This window comes from Cherax quadricarinatus, chromosome 72, assembly GCF_038502225.1.
Source record: "Cherax quadricarinatus isolate ZL_2023a chromosome 72, ASM3850222v1, whole genome shotgun sequence".
Lineage (NCBI taxonomy): Eukaryota > Metazoa > Arthropoda > Malacostraca > Decapoda > Parastacidae > Cherax > Cherax quadricarinatus.
In genome coordinates this window covers 7,098,032-7,119,755 of record NC_091363.1, presented here as the reverse complement: position 1 = coordinate 7,119,755, position 21,724 = coordinate 7,098,032, and the positions used below count along the sequence as shown (strand labels likewise).

The following is a 21,724-nucleotide window of genomic DNA, read 5'->3' as shown; positions in this document are numbered from 1 at the left end:
GTGTGCAAGTTCGGTACTAGTCCCTCTAGGATTTTCCAGGTGTATATAATCATGTATCTCTCCCTCCTGCGTTCCAGGGAATACAGGTTTAGAAACCTCAAGCGCTCCCAGTAATTGAGGTGTTTTATCTCCGTTATGCGCGCCGTGAAAGTTCTCTGTACATTTTCTAGGTCAGCAATTTCACCTGCCTTGAAAGGTGCTGCTAGTGTGCAGCAATATTCCAGCCTAGATAGAACAAGTGACCTGAAGAGTGTCATCATGGGCTTGGCATCCCTAGTTTTGAAGGTTCTCATTATCCATCCTGTCATTTAGTGACGCAGACGCCCCAACTGATTCTCCCAGGCTCACAAATGGCTCTTGCAACAATCTCCAATTATTATTGCTGCCGTGAGAATATACAAAGCGTAGAGTTAACTTGGTGTTGTAGAGTTAGGTGTTCCCAGACCCCCAGGACACCGTGGAAACGAACTTCGATCTCCAGTGACTGGTTCCACTCACCCTCAGATTACTACCTACTTGGTATAAACCTTGGTAATAAATACCGACAAATTGGTTTAGAAAGACACGTAAGCAAACACTATGACATATTTATTAGAAAACGTTTCGGTCCTGGGACCTTGATCACTTCTAACATGCAGAGGTAGAAAGACACCTCACTCTCCGCCCATATATATAATGTCTTTCTACCTCTGTATGTTAGAAGTGATGAAGGTCCCGGGACGGAAACGTTTTCTAATAAATATGTCATAGTGTTTGCTTACGTGTCTTTCTAAACCAACTACCTACTTCTTCCTATCTTACCCCTGGCTGTCTTCAAGAAGGCACCCCTCAAGGAAGGTTCCTTGATGTTGGTGAGGGGCTCTTGATTTAGGGAATTGGATCTGTGCTCCAGTTCCCCGAATTAAGCCTGAATGCCTTCCACATCCCCTCCCCCAGGTGCTGTATAATCCTCTGGGTTTAGCGCTTCCCCCTTGATTATAATAATAATAATAATTCAAGAAGGCACTGGACAGGCACCTAAAGTCAGTACCTGACCAGCCGGGCTGTGGCTTGTACGTCTGTTTACGTGCAGCCAACAGTAACAGCCTGGTTAACCAGGCTCTGATCCACCATGAGGCCTGGTCACAGACCGGGTCAAGGGGGCGTTGACCCCCGGAACCCTCTCCAGGTGTGCTGGAAGGCCGGGTTCGATACGGTGCAAGTTATCAGCTGCTCTATAACCCCTCAACACTGAGGACAGACCATGTGATGTGGACACAATTATTTTTGCCAAGATTTGGGTAAAATTCCCTGCCAAGGAGGTAGGCCTCGGTATATCTTAGGCCTTAGTGATCTTGAAGACTAATACCACGCTGCTGTAAACCCACACGGGCGCTCCATCGTCTATTATTAAGGGATAACATCGTAATGAATCCTGGGAAATTATATTTTATTCCTCAGCTCTTTAAGTAAGCATTTTTTTATTATTATAAATAGTGGAAAAATAGAGACGAGTATAATGTGATCATCTATTGGCAACGTTTCGCCCACTGGGATTTATTAAGTGTAATAATGTTGGGAGAAAAAGTAAAAGGACACAAGTACAATTAATGTGACTTTTTTTTGTGGCAACGTTTCGCTCTCCAGGAACTTTGTCAAGTTGCTGGAGAGCGAAACGTTGCCACAATAAAATGTCACATTAGTTGTGACCTTTTACCTTTATTAAGTCATAAGTAAAAAATGTAGTCAATAAAGGGAGGTTCCTTGATGCTGGTGAGGAGATCTTGATCCGGGGAATTGGATCTGTGATCCAGTTCCCTAAATTGAGCCTGAATACCTTCCCCCCCTCCCAGCAGGAGCTGTATAACCCTTACGGGTTTAGCGCTCCTGCATAATTATGTTCCTTCATGGAGGATGGGCTCCTTTAGGCAGATGAGGGGCTCTAGATCCAAGGAATTGAAGCAGCAGTTCCCCTCCTTGGGTCAGACCTGACTACCTTCAATTCCACAGGCGCTAAACCCTGACAGGTTTAGTGCATCACCATAAATGGAGATGCACTAAATGGAGGAGTGAGCCTTCAAGACTTCTTGTACTAAAAGATCCATATGGGTTTAGAGCTAACATAACTATCTGCACTGTATGACTCTTGCAGGTTTAGCTCTTTTTTATTATAATAATAATTAACATAAATATAATAATGTACTTATCAATATACAGTGGACCCCCGCATAACGATTACCTCCGAATGCGACCAATTATGTAAGTGTATTTATGTAAGTGCGTTTGCACGTGTATGTTTGGGGGTCTGAAATGGACTAATCTACTTCACAATATTTCTTATGGGAACAAATTCGGTCAGTACTGGCACCTGAACATACTTCTGGAGTGAAAAAATATCGTTAACCGGGGGTCCACTGTATATTAGTCATCTCTCTTGTAAATCATCTCATGCACAATTTTTTATAAATACAGTTTGAAAAAACAGCTCAATGCATCTAAAATTGAATATGAAATGAAGTCTTCATAATACAGGTACTTCTTGACTTACAATGGTTCGATTTACAACATTTCAACTTTATGATGGTGGCAAAGCAATTTTTTTGAGATGAAACTTAAGATAATTACCCAACATGAAGGTGGCAAGTCCCTAACTTGTATTCATTTATTTATTTTTCAATACTGGTATTTAGTTACAGTAATTATTTCTTTATTTACTTATTCAGTGACCCGTTATTTATATACTTATATATTTAGCATATCATATTCGTATTCAACTTACGATGGGTTCGTTGGAACATAACTCCTTCCTAAGTTGGGAACCACTTGTATCTGCTATTCAATTTCCGATGCTTACTTTCAATCACATTTATGAAAAACTACACTTATAGAGGAGCCTATGAGCTTCATAAGAGAGCTTTATATATATTCATTACTGTCTTACAGGCCCCCGACTAAAGAATACTCGGCAGTGAGTCAAAATGATCCATTCGTCGCGCATGAGGTGCTACAAGAATACTGCAGTTTGTTTGCCAGCGACGGGTCTGGTGTTCCCAGCTATATCTCCAGAGACCCTGACATATCTAGTATCATCGACTTCCCTGCTGAATCTTGGGATAAAATAGCAAAGGTAAAGAACCAGAGTGACTTCTGAATTTTTCTATAGGAGGGGCTCAGGATCGTGTCTTGAAACATCAGCAACAACAGTAACTACAACTACAACAAATACAGCTACAACAACAAAAAGAACAACAACAAACAAGAACAACAACAGCAGCAACTACAACAACAGCAACAACTATAACAACAGCAACATCTACAACAACTGCAACAAATACAACTACAACAAACACAGCAACTACAGCAACTGCAACTAGGGGCCTGATGGAGATAGTAGGGGGCTTCAGCCCCCCTTGCTACCCCTTGGCACTGTTCCTGTAAAGAACAATAACATCAAAAGCAGCAAGCACTCTATTAAGCTACAGCCTCTCCTCACTTAACGACGGAGTTGCGTTCCTGAGACCACATCGTTAAACAAATTAGTTGCTAAGTGAGGAGCATACTATAATGGCAGTGAGTTTGTGTCACCCATCTTTGATATTGTTTTAATATCACTTTTGCACCATTAATAACATTTCTGGTATATTTTTAAATGTTTATACTGTAGTGTACTGTATATTGAAATAAACAAAATAGAGGAAATCAGCCCTAATATACATTATTTAGGTATGAATATAGGTCAGAGTGCCCGTTCTAAGTCCAAGGCATCAGTAAACGAGTACGTCGCTAAGTGAGGAGAGGCTGTATTTTCTGGGAGGGGTGATTTCATTCCATGAAGGGTTCTAGATCCAAAGAATTGCAGCTGTCCTACTCTTGCTCATATCAAACCTGATTGCATTCCATTCTCCAGGTGCCCTACAACCCCTACGAGTTTAGTGCTTAACCTAAATGTAATAATTAGGCATGCGACTAATGTTACTGTTAAAGGAATTTTGATCCCGGGAATTGGAGCTACACTCATTTTCCTTGGATCAAAACTCGTTCTCCAAGTGTTGACTCTTATGATGATAGCATTTTCCCATAAATCTAATAATAATTATATTTTTTGTATTTTATTATCACACTGGCCGATTCCCACCAAGGCAGGGTGGCCTGAAAAAGAAAAACTTTCACCATCATTCACTCCATCACTGTCTTGCCAGAAGGGTGCTTTACACTACAGTTTTTAAACTGCAACATTAACACCCCTCCTTTATTGATAAAAAATATAATCTTTTTTTGCTTTTATTAAAAGAAATAACTGATGACCCTTACTGATTTAGTGCTTCCCTTGTATGTAATGATAATAATAATAATAACAATAATAATAATAAGAATGATAATAAAAGTAATAATTATTTTCCACCCTTCGAGGGAGGTGCCTTGATGGCAACAAGAGGTTCTTGATCCAAGGAGATGGTAGGTTCAAAGAACTGAACCTACCCTCCCCTTCCTAGGATCAAATTTAATTGCCTCCCATCTTCCAGGTGCTATATGAACCCTATGGCTTTAGATCTCTCCCATGAATAATGTAATATATTGCACATGATAATATGACTCTTTCTGCAGGTTCAGATGCAGCGAGAGAAAATAGAGACCAAAGCAGAAGATAAAGAAGCGACAACAGCACCAAAACAACACGAGGTGGACCATCTCAAACGTACACTGGACCAAACGGTAAGCAGTGAACATGTGTGTGTTTGACTAGCAGGTATTACAATTGGGGGGGTGGTAAAGATGGTGATTGAATGAACGATGGTGAATGTGGGTCCTCTTTTTTTGGGGGAAAGGTCAACCCTCCTTAAAGATAAAGATTCTTTATTACAGCATGATATAATGTTTGTACAGAGGTAAATGACATTTAGGTGCACATGCAGAAAGCTCTTTAATATGTAGAACATTTCAGGCAAACTTTAGACTAATAAGGCAATAACCTATTTTTTTTTACATATATAATCTCTTAGGTAATTGTAAATATAAATTTAGGAATTACAATGTATACGAGAAATTGGTAAGAGATGGTCAATGCGATAAAAAATATATATGTACACCTCTGACAAGAGACAGGTATTGAATGAGTGATGGTGAATGTGTTTCCTCCCTTGATGAGAAACATTTCTGGCAAGACCAACACTCATGTGTCTGTGAAGCATGGGTTTTAAATGTTGCAGTAAGGAGGAGGCTGAGGGCAGTGTATATATTGTGTCTGATGGCAGTGTGTGGTGTGAATGTTAAGCAGAGAATTTGTAATTTGGATACAAGAAGGTGCCGAGGTTACTAAAAGTATTATCCAGAAGCTGAGGAGGGATTGTTAACTTAGTTTGGTCATTTAGAGAGGATGGAACAAAATAGGATTACTTGGAGGGTGTATAAATCTGTAGTGGAGGGAAGAGAGGTAGGGGTTGTCCTGAGAAAGGTTGGAGGGAGAGGGGTCAAGGAAATTTTGTATGCAAGGGACTTGGACATCCAACAGGTGTATAAGAGGATGTTAGGTAGGAGTAAGTAGAAGCAAGTGGTTTTTTTATAACCTGATATTCTGTTGGAGTGTGAGCAAGGTAACATCTCCAGGACTTGAGTCCTGGAGATGGGGAGTACAGTGCCTACACTCTGAAGGACGGGTGGGGATACTGCAGTTTGGAGGGGCATATGAACTGTAGTATTGACATGCCTCTGGCAAAACAGTGATGGAGTGAGTGATGGTGAAAGCGTTTCTTCTTTTTCAGGTCACCGTACCTCAGTGGGAGACAGCCAGTCACACTAAACTTGACTAACACATTAAATTTTTTTACAAAGAGTATAGAGTGTGAGCAGGGTAATATTTTGTGAAGGGATTCAGGGAAACTGGTTAGCCAGACTTGAGTCCTAGAGGTGGGAAGTACAATGCCTGCACTTTAAAGGAGGGATTTAGGATATTTGCTGCTTAGAGTGACATCTAAACTGTCATATCTGGGTACCTCTGCAAAGACAGTGATAGTGTGAATGATGGTGAAAGTGTTTCTATTTTTTGGGTAACCCTGCCTCAGTGGGAGATAGCCAGCGTGTTGAAAAATAAATAATCAAATTATACCTCGACAGGTGGACCGAATCTTCAATAAGCACGGCTTTTTTGTCAAGAAGCCATGTCCTGTTATGATCCCGTACAAGTCTACTCTGAACCACGCCGAGCACAAGGCTTACCTCCGAGCATTTGTCAAGTTCAAGATCCGAGCGCCCACGACCGCTGCTGATGCTTCTGAGTATGGCCAGTACTTGGTGAGTAGGTGTGTGAATGTGAGTGGTACTTTCTGTAGGTGAATATGAGTACTGTATTACTTTTATAAGTGTATGTGAACATGATTACTACCTTCTAACTACAGGTGAACATGAGTATTACCTTCTAACTTCCTGTGAAAGTGAGTACTGTCTTCTAACTTCTTGTGAACATGAGTACTATCTCTTAACTTCTTGTGAACATGAGTACTATCTTTTAACTTCTTGTGAACACGAGTACTATCTCTTAACTTCTTGTGAACACGAGTACTATCTCTTAACTTCTTGTGAACATGGGTACTATCTTTTAACTTCTTGTGAACATGAGTACTATCTTTTAACTTCTTGTGAACATGAGTACTATCTCTTAACTTCTTGTGAACATGAGTACTATCTCTTAACTTCTTGTGAACATGAGTACTATCTCTTAACTTCTTGTGAACATGAGTACTATCTCTGTCCCTGTCTGTCTGTCTGTCTCAGAGAGAGCCACTAAAGATTAAAGTTTGAAGAATAAAGATTCTTTTTTTCGGCATGATACAATGTTTGTACAGTGGTGGGTGACATTTAGGTGTGCATGCAGAAAACCCATTGTTATGTAGAACTTTCTAGGCAAACTTAAGCCTGTCTTAAGACTAATGTAGGAAAAGGGGGAAAGATTGCAGTAGGTAGATAAACTGTGTGTTAAGATTGTAATGTATGAAATGACTTGTCATGTCTTTAAGATGCAATTACTGTATTTTATGACATTGAAGACACTATTTTTTTCCCAAAATAAGTCTCAGAAATTTACTCAGTGTCTTGGAGGCCGAAGTACCATTTATCTTCTTCCCAGAATTTAGCCAGTCAGAATTGGGGGCGTCCTTGACACTGGAGCATCTTGTTCGCCATAAAATACGGTAACTATGCACAGTAGGGAAGGGTTAAGATCCATTGTGGCCTCTGTTATCCTGGTCCATTGCACTGCCACTCACAGAATGAGCATGAATTACTCACTTATAGTTTGTTACAGGGGTCATGTCACAGCTCTTGGCCCCACTTCTTCACTGGCCACTACTAGGTCCACTCTCCCAATTATAAGAGCCTTATTGTACCTCTTCTTAAAGCTATGTATGGATCCCACCTCTACCACTTCACTCTCCAGATTATTCCACCTCCTGACAACTCTAAGGCTGAAGAAATACTTCCTAACATCCCTTTGATTCATCTGAGTTTTCAATTTCCAGTTTTGACCTCTTGTTCCTGTGTCCTGTCTCTGAAACATTCTGTCCCTGTTCACCCTGTCAGTTCCACTCAGTATTTTGAACATCATTATCATATCCCCCCATCCCTCCTGTCCTCCATTGTCATCAGGTTAAGTTCCCTTAACCTCTCCTCTAGTAACTAAACTAGTCGCTTGACGTTTAGTCACTAAATTAGTTGCTTGACCTCTAGTCGCTAAACTAGTCGCTCAACCTCTAGTCGCTAAACTAATCACTTGACCTCTAGTCGCTAAACTATTCGCTTCACCTCTAGCCGCTAAACTAGTCACTTGACCTCTAGTCGCTCAAGCAGCGCAGAGTAAGAGATTTCTTAATGCCCGAACTGACTTTATGTTTCCCCGCAGAGGCTACAACACCGGGTGTACGAGGAGCAGAACTGCTTCATGCAGTTCTCACACCAGGTCTCCAGGCTGCAACTTCCAGCTTACAATTTGGTTCCTGATGTTATCAAAAATTATGTCAATGATTATGTACAGGTGAGTTATGTGGTTGTACCTTTTGAGGTGAAGGTACCAGTGCAGGTGAGTAGTTATGTGGTTGTAACACAACATGAGGTGAAGGGATCAGTGCAGGTGAGTAGTTATGTGGTTGTAACACAACATGAGGTGAAGGGATCAGTGCAATTGAGTAGTTATGTGGTTATAACTCATGAGGTGAAGGAATAATCTCACTCATTGAACTTAAAAAAAAAAGATAATTTTGGGGGAAGCGAGTGGTCGATATTGGCAGTTGTAGTGGACAGAGAAAAATTTATTTTGTAGTGATTGTAAAAATACATTAACTCTTTCAGGGTCCAGACCCCCAATCTGAAACTTGTTCTCAAGGTTCAGAATTTAAAAAAAAAGTTATTTTTCTCATGAAATGGTAGAGAAACTTTTTCCGAAGGTAATGACACCAAAAGTACTTAATTTGTTGGTAAACTTACATGCACTGTGGGGGGAATGGGCAGGATTTTTTTTTTATGTGGTGCACACTTACTACATAGACCCAGTCACTTATATCTAGGCCAAATTTACCACTCACATTAACTAGTGACTGGTCAGTAGTCCAAGATGAACTGAAACGTCGTCATAAATTTCTTTCTTCTGTGTGCGGGTTATTCGTGTAATATTAGACAATGCATAACAAAACATAGGCACCAAATTCAAAAAGAGAAAAATACAGGCTTGGGGGAGATTGGAACTATGTAGCTCAAGTTACCATACTTTGTAATGGGACTCTGAGCCTAACTTACAGATGTTGAAGACAATGTACATTCCCACAAGCAGATGAAACATTAAGAAATCAATTCATCCACTGACCTGGATTTTGGCCATGGTGACACTTAATCTTTCCTGCTCTGCAACACCTCATATTAATAATGTACTATACAGTAGGACCCTCGTATCCATGGGAAATACATTCCAAGATCTACTGCGGATACCCGAAACTGTGGACAGTAGTGAACCTTATGTATAAGTCATTTTTCGTTTACACACGTACCTACGATAAAGTTTAATTGATAAATTACACACAGTAAGTCGAGACTTAGCACTTTTTCACTGATGGGAAGCACTTCATGACTTCTCTTAGCCTAAAAACTATTTTTGTGCTTTGGTGTCATTATTAAACAAAATTTAGGGTTATTTTCGAGCCACAGTAAACCACGGATAACTGAAACTGCGGAAACTCAGCATACAGATATGGTGGTTCTACTGTACAGGCAAACGTGTTTTCTTCTTGGGGTCGCCCTGATTTTTTAAGACATGGCAGATGTGGCTAAAAAAATAAATCATCAGTCTTACATCTCATGCTGTGATATATTTATTCTTTTCTGCTTTGTAATGCTTCATATATTAATATTGCATATAGGCAAACCATACCACTTGTATATAGGCAAACTTGTTTTCTTCCTGGGGTCATCCTGATTTCATAAGACATGGCAGATGTGGTTAAAAAATAAATCATCGATCTTACATCTCATGCTTTGATTCATTATTTTCAGCACCGGTGTAAACGCTCCTCCAATTACAAGACATTATATGTCCACGAACAGCAAGTGCCCATTTGTCCTCAAGACCCGACTAAAAGATTCCACTCTCTAAGTCTCACCCACATTGGCCATCTACTAAGCTTGGTAAGGAGAATCTTTTCACAACTATCCCACATTTTGGAAAATAAATTTTATGTGAAATTTGAGCTGTCATTAGCCACCTAGAATTTAATGAAGGTTGAGAATAATCTGAAACACTGTCTGGTATCTCCTCTTCAGATTGTGGGTTACTCTATACTTTTCTTTTTTTATGATAATTTTTAAATGTTCTCCATAAGGAAATTCTTCCTTCAAAGCCATACGTGTCATAAGAGGCAGCTAAAATGCCGAGAACAAAGGGCTAGTAACACCTTCTGCTGTATAAATTACTAAATGCTGGGAGCAAGGTGCTAGTAACACCTGTATAAATTACTAAATGCTGGGAGCAAGGTGCTAGTAACACCTGTATAAATTACTAAATGCTGGTGGAGGACCCTGGGCTGCAGCCCCTGGAGGCCCTCCACCTGGCAGGAGCCCCTGGGCTGTAGCCCCTGGAGACCTTCCAGTTGGTGAAGGACCCTTGGCTGCAACCCCTAAAGCCCAGTCCTTAATCTGGCCCTGACTGTGGACCATTATCATTCATGTCTTCATAATAGTTCATCACTAGTCATCCCATTTTTCTCATTTTTTTAAATAAAAAACTGGGATACATAAGAAAATATAGTTGGGAGACCCTTCACTCCATAAAAAAATAGTCATTTTATTGTGATTACAACTTTGAGATTACTTTAATAACACAATTTTACTCGCAGATTTTGAAGGGACACCAAGACAGTGCCCTGAAAAAACTAAAACCGGGATGAATGGAATCTCTGACATATGACGGACCACATCCTCTTCTGAAAATTTATCTCCATCTTGGGGCTCGGTGGAAGATGCACAAATGTATTTTTTTTATTATCACACTGGCCGATTCTCACCAAGGCAGGGTGGCCCGAAAAAGAAAAACTTTCACCATCATTCACTCCATCACTGTCTTGCCAGAAGGGTGCTTTACACTACAGTTTTTAAACTGCAACATTAACACCCCTCCTTCAGAGTGCAGGCACTGTACTTCCCATCTCCAGGACTCAAGTCCGGCCTGCCGGTTTCCCTGAACCCCTTCATAAATGTTACTTTGCTCACACTCCAACAGCACGTCAAGTATTAAAAACCATTCGTCTCCATTCACTCCTATCAAACACGCTCACGCACGCCTGCTGGAAGTCCAAGCCCCTCGCACACAAAACCTCCTTTACCCACTCCCTCCAACCTTTCCTAGGCCGACCCCTACCCCACCTTCCTTCCACTACAGACAGATACACTCTTGAAGTCATTCTGTTTCACTCCATTCTCTCTACATGTCCGAACCACCTCAACAACCCTTCCTCAGCCCTCTGGACAACAGTTTTGGTAATCCCGCACCTCCTCCTAACTTCCAAACTACGAATTCTCTGCATTATATTCACACCACACATTGCCCTCAGACATGACATCTCCACTGCCTCCAGCCTTCTCCTCTCTGCAACATTCATCACCCATGCTTCACACCCATATAAGAGTGTTGGTAAAACTATACTCTCATACATTCCCCTCTTTGCCTCCAAGGACAATGTTCTTTGTCTCCACAGGCTCCTAAGTGCACCACTCACCCTTTTCCCCTCATCAATTCTATGATTCACCTCATCCTTCATAGACCCATCTGCTGACACGTCCACTCCCAAATATCTGAATACATTCACCTCCTCCATACTCTCTCCCTCCAATCTGATATCCAATCTTTCATCACCTAATATTTTTGTTATCCTCATAACCTTACTCTTTCCTGTATTCACTTTTAATTTTCTTCTTTTGCACACCCTACCAAATTCATCCACCAATCTCTGCAACTTCTCTTCAGAATCTCCCAAGAGCACAGTGTCATCAGCAAAGAGCAATTGTGACAACTCCCACTTTATGTGTGATTCCTTATCTTTTAACTCCATGCCTCTTGTCAAGACCCTCGCATTTACTTCTCTTACAACCCCATCTATAAATATATTAAACAACCACGGTGACATCACACATCCCTGTCTAAGGCCTACTTTTACTGGGAAATAATTTCCCTCTTTCCTATGTACTCCAACTTGAGCCTCACTATCCTCGTAAAAACTCTTCACTGCTTTCAGTAACCTACCTCCTACACCATACACCTGCAACATCTGCCACATTGCCCCCCTATCCACCCTGTCATACGCCTTTTCCAAATCCATAAATGCCACAAAGACCTCTTTAGCCTTATCTAAATACTGTTCACTTATATGTTTCACTGTAAACACCTGGTCCACACACCCCCTACCTTTCCTAAAGCCTCCTTGTTCATCTGCTATCCTATTCTCAGTCTTACTTTTAATTCTTTCAATAATAACTCTACCATACACTTTACCAGGTATACTCAACAGACTTATCCCCCTATAATTTTTGCACTCTCTTTTGTCCCCTTTGCCTTTATACAAAGGAACTATGCATGCTCTCTGCCAATCCCTAGGTACCTTACCCTCTTCCATACATTTATTAAATAATTGCACCAACCACTCCAAAACTATATCCCCACCTGCTTTTAACATTTCTATCTTTATCCCATCAATCCCAGCTGCCTTACCCCCTTTCATTTTACCCACTGCCTCACGAACTTCCCCCACACTCACAACTGGCTCTTCCTCACTCCTACAAGATGTTATTCCTCCTTGCCCTCTACACGAACTCACAGCTTCCCTATCTTCATCAACATTTAACAATTCCTCGAAATATTCCCTACATCTTCCCAATACCTCTAACTCTCCATTTAATAACTCTCCTCTCCTATTTTTAACTGACAAATCCATTTCTTCTCTAGGCTTCCTTAACTTGTTAATCTCACTCCAAAACTTTTTCTTATTTTCAACAAAATTTGTTGATAACATCTCACCCACTCTCTCATTTGCTCTCTTTTTACATTGCTTCACCACTCTCTTAACCTCTCTCTTTTTCTCCATATACTCTTCCCTCCTTGCATCACTTCTACTTTGTAAAAACTTCTCATATGCTAACTTTTTCTCCCTTACTACTCTCTTTACATCATCATTCCACCAATCGCTCCTCTTCCCTCCCGCACCCACTTTCCTGTAACCACAAACTTCTGCTGAACACTCTAACACTACATTTTTAAACCTACCCCATACCTCTTCGACCCCATTGCCTATGCTCTCATTAGCCCATCTATCCCCCAATAGCTGTTTATATCTTTCCCTAACTGCCTCCTCTTTTAGTTTATAAACCTTCACCTCTCTCTTCCCTGATGCTTCTATTCTCCTTGTATCCCATCTACCTTTTACTCTCAGTGTAGCTACAGCTAGAAAGTGATCTGATATATCTGTGGCCCCTCTATAAACATGTACATCCTGAAGTCTACTCAACAGTCTTTTATCTACCAATACATAATCCAACAAACTACTGTCATTTTGCCCTACATCATATCTTGTATACTTATTTATCCTCTTTTTCTTAAAATATGTATTACCTATAACTAAACCCCTTTCTATACAAAGTTCAATCAAAGGGCTTCCATTATCATCTACACCTGGCACCCCAAACTTACCTACCACACCCTCTCTAAAAGTTTCTCCTACTTTAGCATTCAGGTCCCCTACCACAATTACTCTCTCACTTGGTTCAAAGGCTCCTATACATTCACTTAACATCTCCCAAAATCTCTCTCTCTCCTCTGCATTCCTCTCTTCTCCAGGTGCATACACGCTTATTATGACCCACTTCTCGCATCCAACCTTTACTTTAATCCACATAATTCTTGCATTTACACATTCATATTCTCTTTTCTCCTTCCATAACTGATCATTCAACATTACTGCTACCCCTTCCTTTGCTCTAACTCTCTCAGATACTCCAGATTTAATCCCATTTATTTCCCCCCACCGAAACTCCCCTACCCCCTTCAGCTTTGTTTCGCTTAGGGCCAGGACATCCAACTTCTTTTCATTCATAACATCAGCAATCATCTGTTTCTTGTCATCTGCACTACATCCACGCACATTCAAGCATCCCAGTTTTATAAAGTTTTTCTTCTTCTCTTTTTTAGTAAATGTCTACAGGAGAAGGGGTTACTAGCCCATTGCTCCCGGCATTTTAGTCGCCTCATACGACACACATGGCTTACGGAGGAAAGATTCTTTTCCATTTCCCCATGGATAATAGAAGAAATAAAGAAGAACAAGAGCTATGTAGAAAAAGGAGAAAAACCTAGATGTATGTATATATATATATATGCATGTGCATGTCTGTGAAGTGTGACCAAAGTGTAAGTTGGAGTAGCAAGATATCCCTGTTATCTAGCGTGTTTATGAGACAGAAAAAGACACCAGCAATCCTACTATCATGCAAAACAGTTACAGGTTTCTGTTTCACAGTCATCTGGCCGGACGGTAGTACTTCCCTGGGTGGTTGCTGTCTACCAACCTATATGTGGATATAAAAATAAATAAAGCCTCTCCTCACTTAATGATGGAGTTCTGTTGCTAAGCCCATGTCATTAAACAAATTCGTCGCTAAGTGAAGAGCATACTGTAATGGTAGTGGGTTTGTGTCAACCATCTTTGATATTGTTTTCATGTCACCTTTCCACCATTTATAACAATTCTGGTATATTTTTAAATGTTTATACAGTAGTATACTGTATATTGAAATAAATAGAATAGAGGAAATGAGCTCTAATATACATTATTTAGGTATAAATACTGGTCAGAGAGCCCATCATAAGTCCGAGGCGTCGGTAAACGAGTACATTGCTAATTGAAGAGAGGCTGTAATGAAAAGTGGATAAATAACCACATCTTTATTAGTGTGATATTTCTTTTGCATGAAGCTTTATCAAGTTCTTTATGCATGATACTGATAAACCTCTCTTTTGCTGTATGTATTAGGTGGTTAATAAAGCTTTGTGTAGGTGACACATTGTACTGATAAAGTAATGGATTCAAATTAGACAAGTTTAGATTTAGAAAGGACATAGGAAAGTACTGGTTTGGAAATAGGGTAGTTGATGAGTGGAACAGTCTACCTAGTTGGGTTATTGAGGCTAGGACTTTGGGTAGTTTCAAATTTAGGTTGGATAAATATATGAGTGAGAGGGGTTGGATTTGAGTGGGACTTGCAAATGAGTGGATAGAGTTATCAGACCTTATTATTTCTTGGGTGGCATTGAAAATTGGGTTGGGCAAATGTTTTGTTAGTGAGATGGATTGTGAAGGACCTGCCTAGTATGGGCCAACAGGCCTGCTGCTGTGTTCCTCCTTTCTTATGTTCTTTTGCTGTATGTATCAGGTGGTTGATAAACCTTTGTGTAGGTGAAACAGGGTACTGATAAAGCTCACTTTTTCCATATGAATGTTTTTTCCATGGCAAAACATTGTTTGATTATTTCACACGCTCTTTCGTGTGTCTTTTCGTCAAATTTCCAACTTAATGCCATGGTATTATGACTTATGTTTGTGTTTGATCACATTAAGTTACCCTCAAGATTTATTTCAGGGTAACATACCATGGTTGAAGCTCCCTAACTCCCATACCCTAAACAAGCTACCAATCGATGAAACGGTATCAAAATTGACCTGCGACTGAAGAGGACAAAAGATATTCAAAGCAGCTCCTCTACAAGACTCCAGGTCGGTTACGCTACAACTGTCCTCGCGCTGTATGTCCCCCTACAGGTTTAGTGCTTCCCTGTTAATGCTGTCAGCCTTCATTATAATGGACTTAAAAGGGAATTCTCATAGTGTCCCTATTTTTATTATGTTCGTGGGGGAGTGCTAAACCCACGGGTCATACAGCGCCTGGGAGGATGAAAGGCTTTCAGACTTGATTCAATGCATTAGAGCACAGGTTCAACTTCCTTGGATCAAAAGCCCCTCACCAGCATCAAGGAACCTTCCTTGAGTGTATAATAATGTTAAAAAATTTCAGAAAAACCATTAAAATACTCTACTGTATACCTACATAATATTTTTTTTTTTTTTTTATTATCACACTGGCCGATTCCCACCAAGGCAGGGTGGCCCGAAAAAGAAAAACTTTCACCATCATTCACTCCATCACTGTCTTGCCAGAAGGGTGCTTTACACTACAGTTTTTAAACTGCAACATTAACACCCCTCCTTCAGAGTGCAGGCACTGTACTTCCCATCTCCAGGACTCAAGTCCGGCCTGCCGGTTTCCCTGAATCCCTTCATAAATGTTACTTTGCTCACACTCCAACAGCACGTCAAGTATTAAAAACCATTTGTCTCCATTCACTCCTATCAAACATGCTCACGCATGCCTGCTGGAAGTCCAAGCCCCTCGCACACAAAACCTCCTTTACCCCCTCCCTCCAACCCTTCCTAGGCCGACCCCTACCCCGCCTTCCTTCCACTACAGACTGATACACTCTTGAAGTCATTCTGTTTCGCTCCATTCTCTCTACATGTCCGAACCACCTCAACAACCCTTCCTCAGCCCTCTGGACAACAGTTTTGGTAATCCCGCACCTCCTCCTAACTTCCAAACTACGAATTCTCTGCATTATATTCACACCACACATTGCCCTCAGACATGACATCTCCACTGCCTCCAGCCTTCTCCTCGCTGCAACATTCATCACCCACGCTTCACACCCATATAAGAGCGTTGGTAAAACTATACTCTCATACATTCCCCTCTTTGCCTCCAAGGACAAAGTTCTTTGTCTCCACAGACTCCTAAGTGCACCACTCACTCTTTTTCCCTCATCAATTCTATGATTCACCTCATCTTTCATAGACCCATCCGCTGACACGTCCACTCCCAAATATCTGAATACGTTCACCTCCTCCATACTCTCTGCCTCCAATCTGATATTCAATCTTTCATCATCTAATCTTTTTGTTATCCTCATAACCTTACTCTTTCCTGTATTCACCTTTAATTTTCTTCTTTTGCACACCCTACCAAATTCATCCACCAATCTCTGCAGCTTCTCTTCAGAATCTCCCAAGAGCACAGTGTCATCAGCAAAGAGCAGCTGTGACAACTCCCACTTTGTGTGTGATTCTTTATCTTTTAACTCCACGCCTCTTGCCAAGACCCTCGCATTTACTTCTCTTACAACCCCATCTATAAATATATTAAACAACCACGGTGACATCACACATCCTTGTCTAAGGCCTACTTTTACTGGGAAAAAATTTCCCTCTTTCCTACATACTCTAACTTGAGCCTCACTATCCTCGTAAAAACTCTTCACTGCTTTCAGTAACCTACCTCCTACACCATACACTTGCAACATCTGCCACATTGCCCCCCTATCCACCCTGTCATACGCCTTTTCCAAATCCATAAATGCCACAAAGACCTCTTTAGCCTTATCTAAATACTGTTCACTTATATGTTTCACTGTAAACACCTGGTCCACACACCCCCTACCTTTCCTAAAGCCTCCTTGTTCATCTGCTATCCTATTCTCCGTCTTACTCTTAATTCTTTCAATTATAACTCTACCATACACTTTACCAGGTACACTCAACAGACTTATCCCCCTATAATTTTTGCACTCTCTTTTATCCCCTTTGCCTTTATACAAAGGAACTATGCATGCTCTCTGCCAATCCCTAGGTACCTTACCCTCTTCCATACATTTATTAAATAATTGCACCAACCACTCCAAAACTATATCCCCACCTGCTTTTAACATTTCTATCTTTATCCCATCAATCCCGGCTGCCTTACCCCCTTTCATTTTACCTACTGCCTCACGAACTTCCCCCACACTCACAACTGGCTCTTCCTCACTCCTACAAGATGTTATTCCTCCTTGCCCTCTACACGAAATCACAGCTTCCCTATCTTCATCAACATTTAACAATTCCTCAAAATATTCCCTCCATCTTCCCAATACCTCTAACTCTCCATTTAATAACTCTCCTCTCCTATTTTTAACTGACAAATCCATTTGTTCTCTAGGCTTTCTTAACTTGTTAATCTCACTCCAAAACTTTTTCTTATTTTCAACAAAATTTGTTGATAACATCTCACCCACTCTCTCATTTGCTCTCTTTTTACATTGCTTCACCACTCTCTTAACCTCTCTCTTTTTCTCCATATACTCTTCCCTCCTTGCATCACTTCTACTTTGTAAAAACTTCTCATATGCTAACTTTTTCTCCCTTACTACTCTCTTTACATCATCATTCCACCAATCGCTCCTCTTCCCTCCTGCACCCACTTTCCTGTAACCACAAACTTCTGCTGAACACTCTAACACTACATTTTTAAACCTACCCCATACCTCTTCGACCCCATTGCCTATGCTCTCATTAGCCCATCTATCCTCCAATAGCTGTTTATATCTTACCCTAACTGCCTCCTCTTTTAGTTTATAAACCTTCACCTCTCTCTTCCCTGATGCTTCTATTCTCCTTGTATCCCATCTACCTTTTACTCTCAGTGTAGCTACAACTAGAAAGTGATCTGATATATCTGTGGCCCCTCTATAAACATGTACATCCTGAAGTCTACTCAACAGTCTTTTATCTACCAATACATAATCCAACAAACTACTGTCATTTCGCCCTACATCATATCGTGTATACTTATTTATCCTCTTTTTCTTAAAATATGTATTACCTATAACTAAACCCCTTTCTATACAAAGTTCAATCAAAGGGCTCCCATTATCATTTACACCTGGCACCCCAAACTTACCTACCACACCCTCTCTAAAAGTTTCTCCTACTTTAGCATTCAGGTCCCCTACCACAATTACTCTCTCACTTGGTTCAAAGGCTCTTATACATTCACTTAACATCTCCCAAAATCTCTCTCTCTCCTCTGCATTCCTCTCTTCTCCAGGTGCATACACGCTTATTATGACCCACTTCTCGCATCCAACCTTTACTTTAATCCACATAATTCTTGAATTTACACATTCATATTCTCTTTTCTCCTTCCATAACTGATCATTTAACATTACTGCTACACCTTCCTTTGCTCTAACTCTCTCAGATACTCAGATACACTGGTATATTGTAATAAACACAGAAGGTACTGTACACACAGTTTACAGGTATACCACAATACACATACAAATATGTATTCCTTTGCATAGTATACAGCAGGTGTGAGCAAACTTTTCAGTACAGGGGCCGCATAGTATATTAAGTAAGATAATATTTAAAATGGACAAAATAAAAGTTTTTAAAGAAAAAAACAATTAATTTTTTAAAAAAAACTTGGCGGGCCTCATGAAAACCTTGGGCGGGCCGCATGTGGCCCACGGGCTGTAGTTTGCCCACCACTGGTATACAGTGTGCGATTTACATGTTAAAAATATTGTTAAGTACAAAGAAAGACACCAACATAATTTGAGTATTTCAGGTAGACTAATACTAATGCTTACACTACTTTAAACTAGACAAATATCAAGAGAATAGTAAGTAGAGAAAATGTTAGCATATGAAAGGTTTTTACAAAGTAGAAGTGTGATTGCAAGGAGGGAGGCATATATGGAGAGAAAAAGAGAAGCATGTAGAGAGGATGGAATGAAATAGAATGAATTGGAGTGGAGGGAAGGCGGGGTAGAGGTTGACCTAGGAAAGGTTGGAAGGAGAGGGTAAAGGAGGTTTTGTGTGCGAGGGGCTTGGACTTCCAGCAAGCATGCGTGAGTGTGTTAGATAGGAGCATTGGAAACAAATGGTTTTTAGGACTTGACGTGCTGCTGAAGTGTGAGCAAGGTAACATTTATGAAGGGATTCAGAGGAACCAGGAGACCAGACTTGAGTCCTGGAGATGGGAAGTACAGTGCCAGCACTCTAAAGGAGGAGTGTTACTGTTGCAGTTTTATAACTGTAGTGTGAGCGTGCCTCTGGCAAAACAATGATGGAGTGAATGATGATGAAAGTTTTTATTTTTTTGGGGGGGGGGAAAACCACCCTACCTTGGTGGGAATTGGCTGATGTGTTAATAAAAAAATAAAAAAAAATATTTTTTTAAATTACAGTAAGACCCTGTATCTGTGGGGGGATGCATTCCAAGGACCTACCGTGGATACCGAAACCATGGATAGTAGCAAACCCTATGTATAAGCTCTATACATACCTATTATAAAGTTTAATTGGTAAATTATGCACAGTAAGTGTAGAATTATCACTTTTTCACTGATGGGAAGCATTTCACAGTTTCTCTTAGGTTTTGAAGAACTGCCAGCTTCTCTACTTTTGTACTTTGAGGCCATTGTTAAGCAAAATTAAGGATTATTTTCGGGCCATGGTAAATTATGGATAACTGAAACTGTGGATACCAGACCTGTGGATGCAGGGGTCCTACTGTACAGGTATTCCTCACTTAACATCCTATCTGTTTAACAACTGCTTGGACTTACGACCATCTGTCTGACCAGTATAAACCTAAGTAATGTATTAGAGTTGATTTCCTCTATTCTGTTTATTACAGTATACAGCACACTACTGTATAAACATTTAAAAATATACTGTAAATATTGTAAATGGTGCATAGGTAACATTAAAACAATATCTAAAGATGATTGACACAAACCCATTACTAGTACAGTATGCTTGTCGCTTATCAACCAATGCAGTTAACGACCTAGTTGTAGGAACGCAACTCAGTTGTTAAGTGAGGAGTGCCTGTATTACAAAGAGAGGGGGCATTGTACACACAACTTAGTTCTTGTTGAACCTAACAAGAACATCTTTACAGTAAGTGAGGATGAGAATGCTCTCTACCTGGCCAAGGAACATTGCGCAGATATCGTCATCTCTTCCAGTGCCTTGAAGATATTGGTGGATAACTATGGTCAAAATTTTGATAAAGAGTGGAATATTCCTGTTAGAGTTGGCTCTCATGTTGTTAAAGGTAATTATATTTTTTTGGAAAGTTGCATTGCTTGTGGAAGAAATGAAATTTTAATAAAACAAATATAAGTAGATTTTTTTATTTCTTTACACTTCATTTTGCAGGCACAAGTATAGTATTATTATACTTCTGTGTGTGTGTGTTTACCTGGAGAGAGTTCCGGGGGTCAATGCCCCCGCAGCCCGGTCTGTGACCAGGCATCCTAGTAAATCAGAGCCTGATCAACCAGGCTGTTAGTGCTGGCTGCTCGCAATCCAACGTACAAGCCACAGCCCTGCTGGTCAGGTACCGACTTTAGGTGCTTGTCCAATGCCTGCTTGAAGACAGCCAGGGGTCTATTGGTAATCCCCCTTGTGTATGCTGGGAGGCAGTTGAACAGTCTCGGGCCCCTGACACTTATTGTATTGTCTTCTAACGTGCTAGTGACACCCCTGCTTTTCATTGGGGGGATGTTGCATCGTCTGCCGAGTCATTTGCTTTCGTTGTGAGTGATTTTCATGTGCAAGTTCGGTACTAGTCCCTCTAGGATTTTCCAGGTGTATATAATCATGTATCTCTCCTGCCTGTGTTCCAGGGAGTGCAGGTGTGTTTTTTTTTTTTAGATTGATTTTTATTGTTTTCCCAAGCGTGATTTAATTAGTTTCTATTATTAATTTATTTTTTCAACAGATGTGGATGGAATTGAAAGGAGTCAGAGAATAGTGTTCATTGACAAGCCTATGGTGAAAACCATCTGGACTCCTCAAGAGAAGAAGCAGATGTTTTACAAGAAATCTGCTCTGGCCTCACTGACAAAAATAATTAACTACTCTTTTTTTAAGTAAGTTATATACTGTTTGGAGGGGTATGTTATATATCTTTATACAGTGATACCCCGAGTTTCGGCCATCATTCATTCCAGAAGGCTGTTCCAGTGCTGTTACCAAACGAATTTGTTCCCATAAGGAATAATGGAAATTACATTAGTTCATTTCAGACACCCAAAATTACACTTACAAAAGCACTTACAATAATACACTTACATAATTGTTCAAGTTGGGAGCTGTACGAAACTCAGAGCACCGCTGTATATGCTTCTAAACTGTTGTGTCTGGGCGCCTCAGCAAAGACAGTGGTTAAGTGTGAGTAAGTTGAAAGTATTGAATGATGATGAATGTATCCTCTTTTGTGGGGATTTTCTTTCTTTTTGGGTCACCCTGCCTCAGTGGGAGATGGCCGAATTGTTAAAAAA

The 21,724-nt window shown here is 40.4% G+C and overlaps 1 protein-coding gene across 1 annotated transcript in view; it reads left to right on the top strand.

Annotated features, from left to right (window-relative positions):
* The first annotated feature begins 1,202 nt into the window (after nucleotides 1–1,202).
* Nucleotides 1,203–21,724, top strand: part of LOC128705173 (little elongation complex subunit 2-like) — a 45,070-nt gene continuing 24,548 nt past the window's right edge. The window contains 10 exon segments of the mRNA XM_070100359.1: nucleotides 1,203–1,448; nucleotides 2,923–3,106; nucleotides 4,585–4,692; nucleotides 6,091–6,267; nucleotides 7,871–8,002; nucleotides 9,511–9,642; nucleotides 15,139–15,209; nucleotides 15,211–15,272; nucleotides 20,338–20,493; nucleotides 21,163–21,313. Of these exon segments, the coding sequence (XP_069956460.1) occupies nucleotides 1,408–1,448; nucleotides 2,923–3,106; nucleotides 4,585–4,692; nucleotides 6,091–6,267; nucleotides 7,871–8,002; nucleotides 9,511–9,642; nucleotides 15,139–15,209; nucleotides 15,211–15,272; nucleotides 20,338–20,493; nucleotides 21,163–21,313 (1,214 nt within the window). The 5' untranslated portion in view covers nucleotides 1,203–1,407.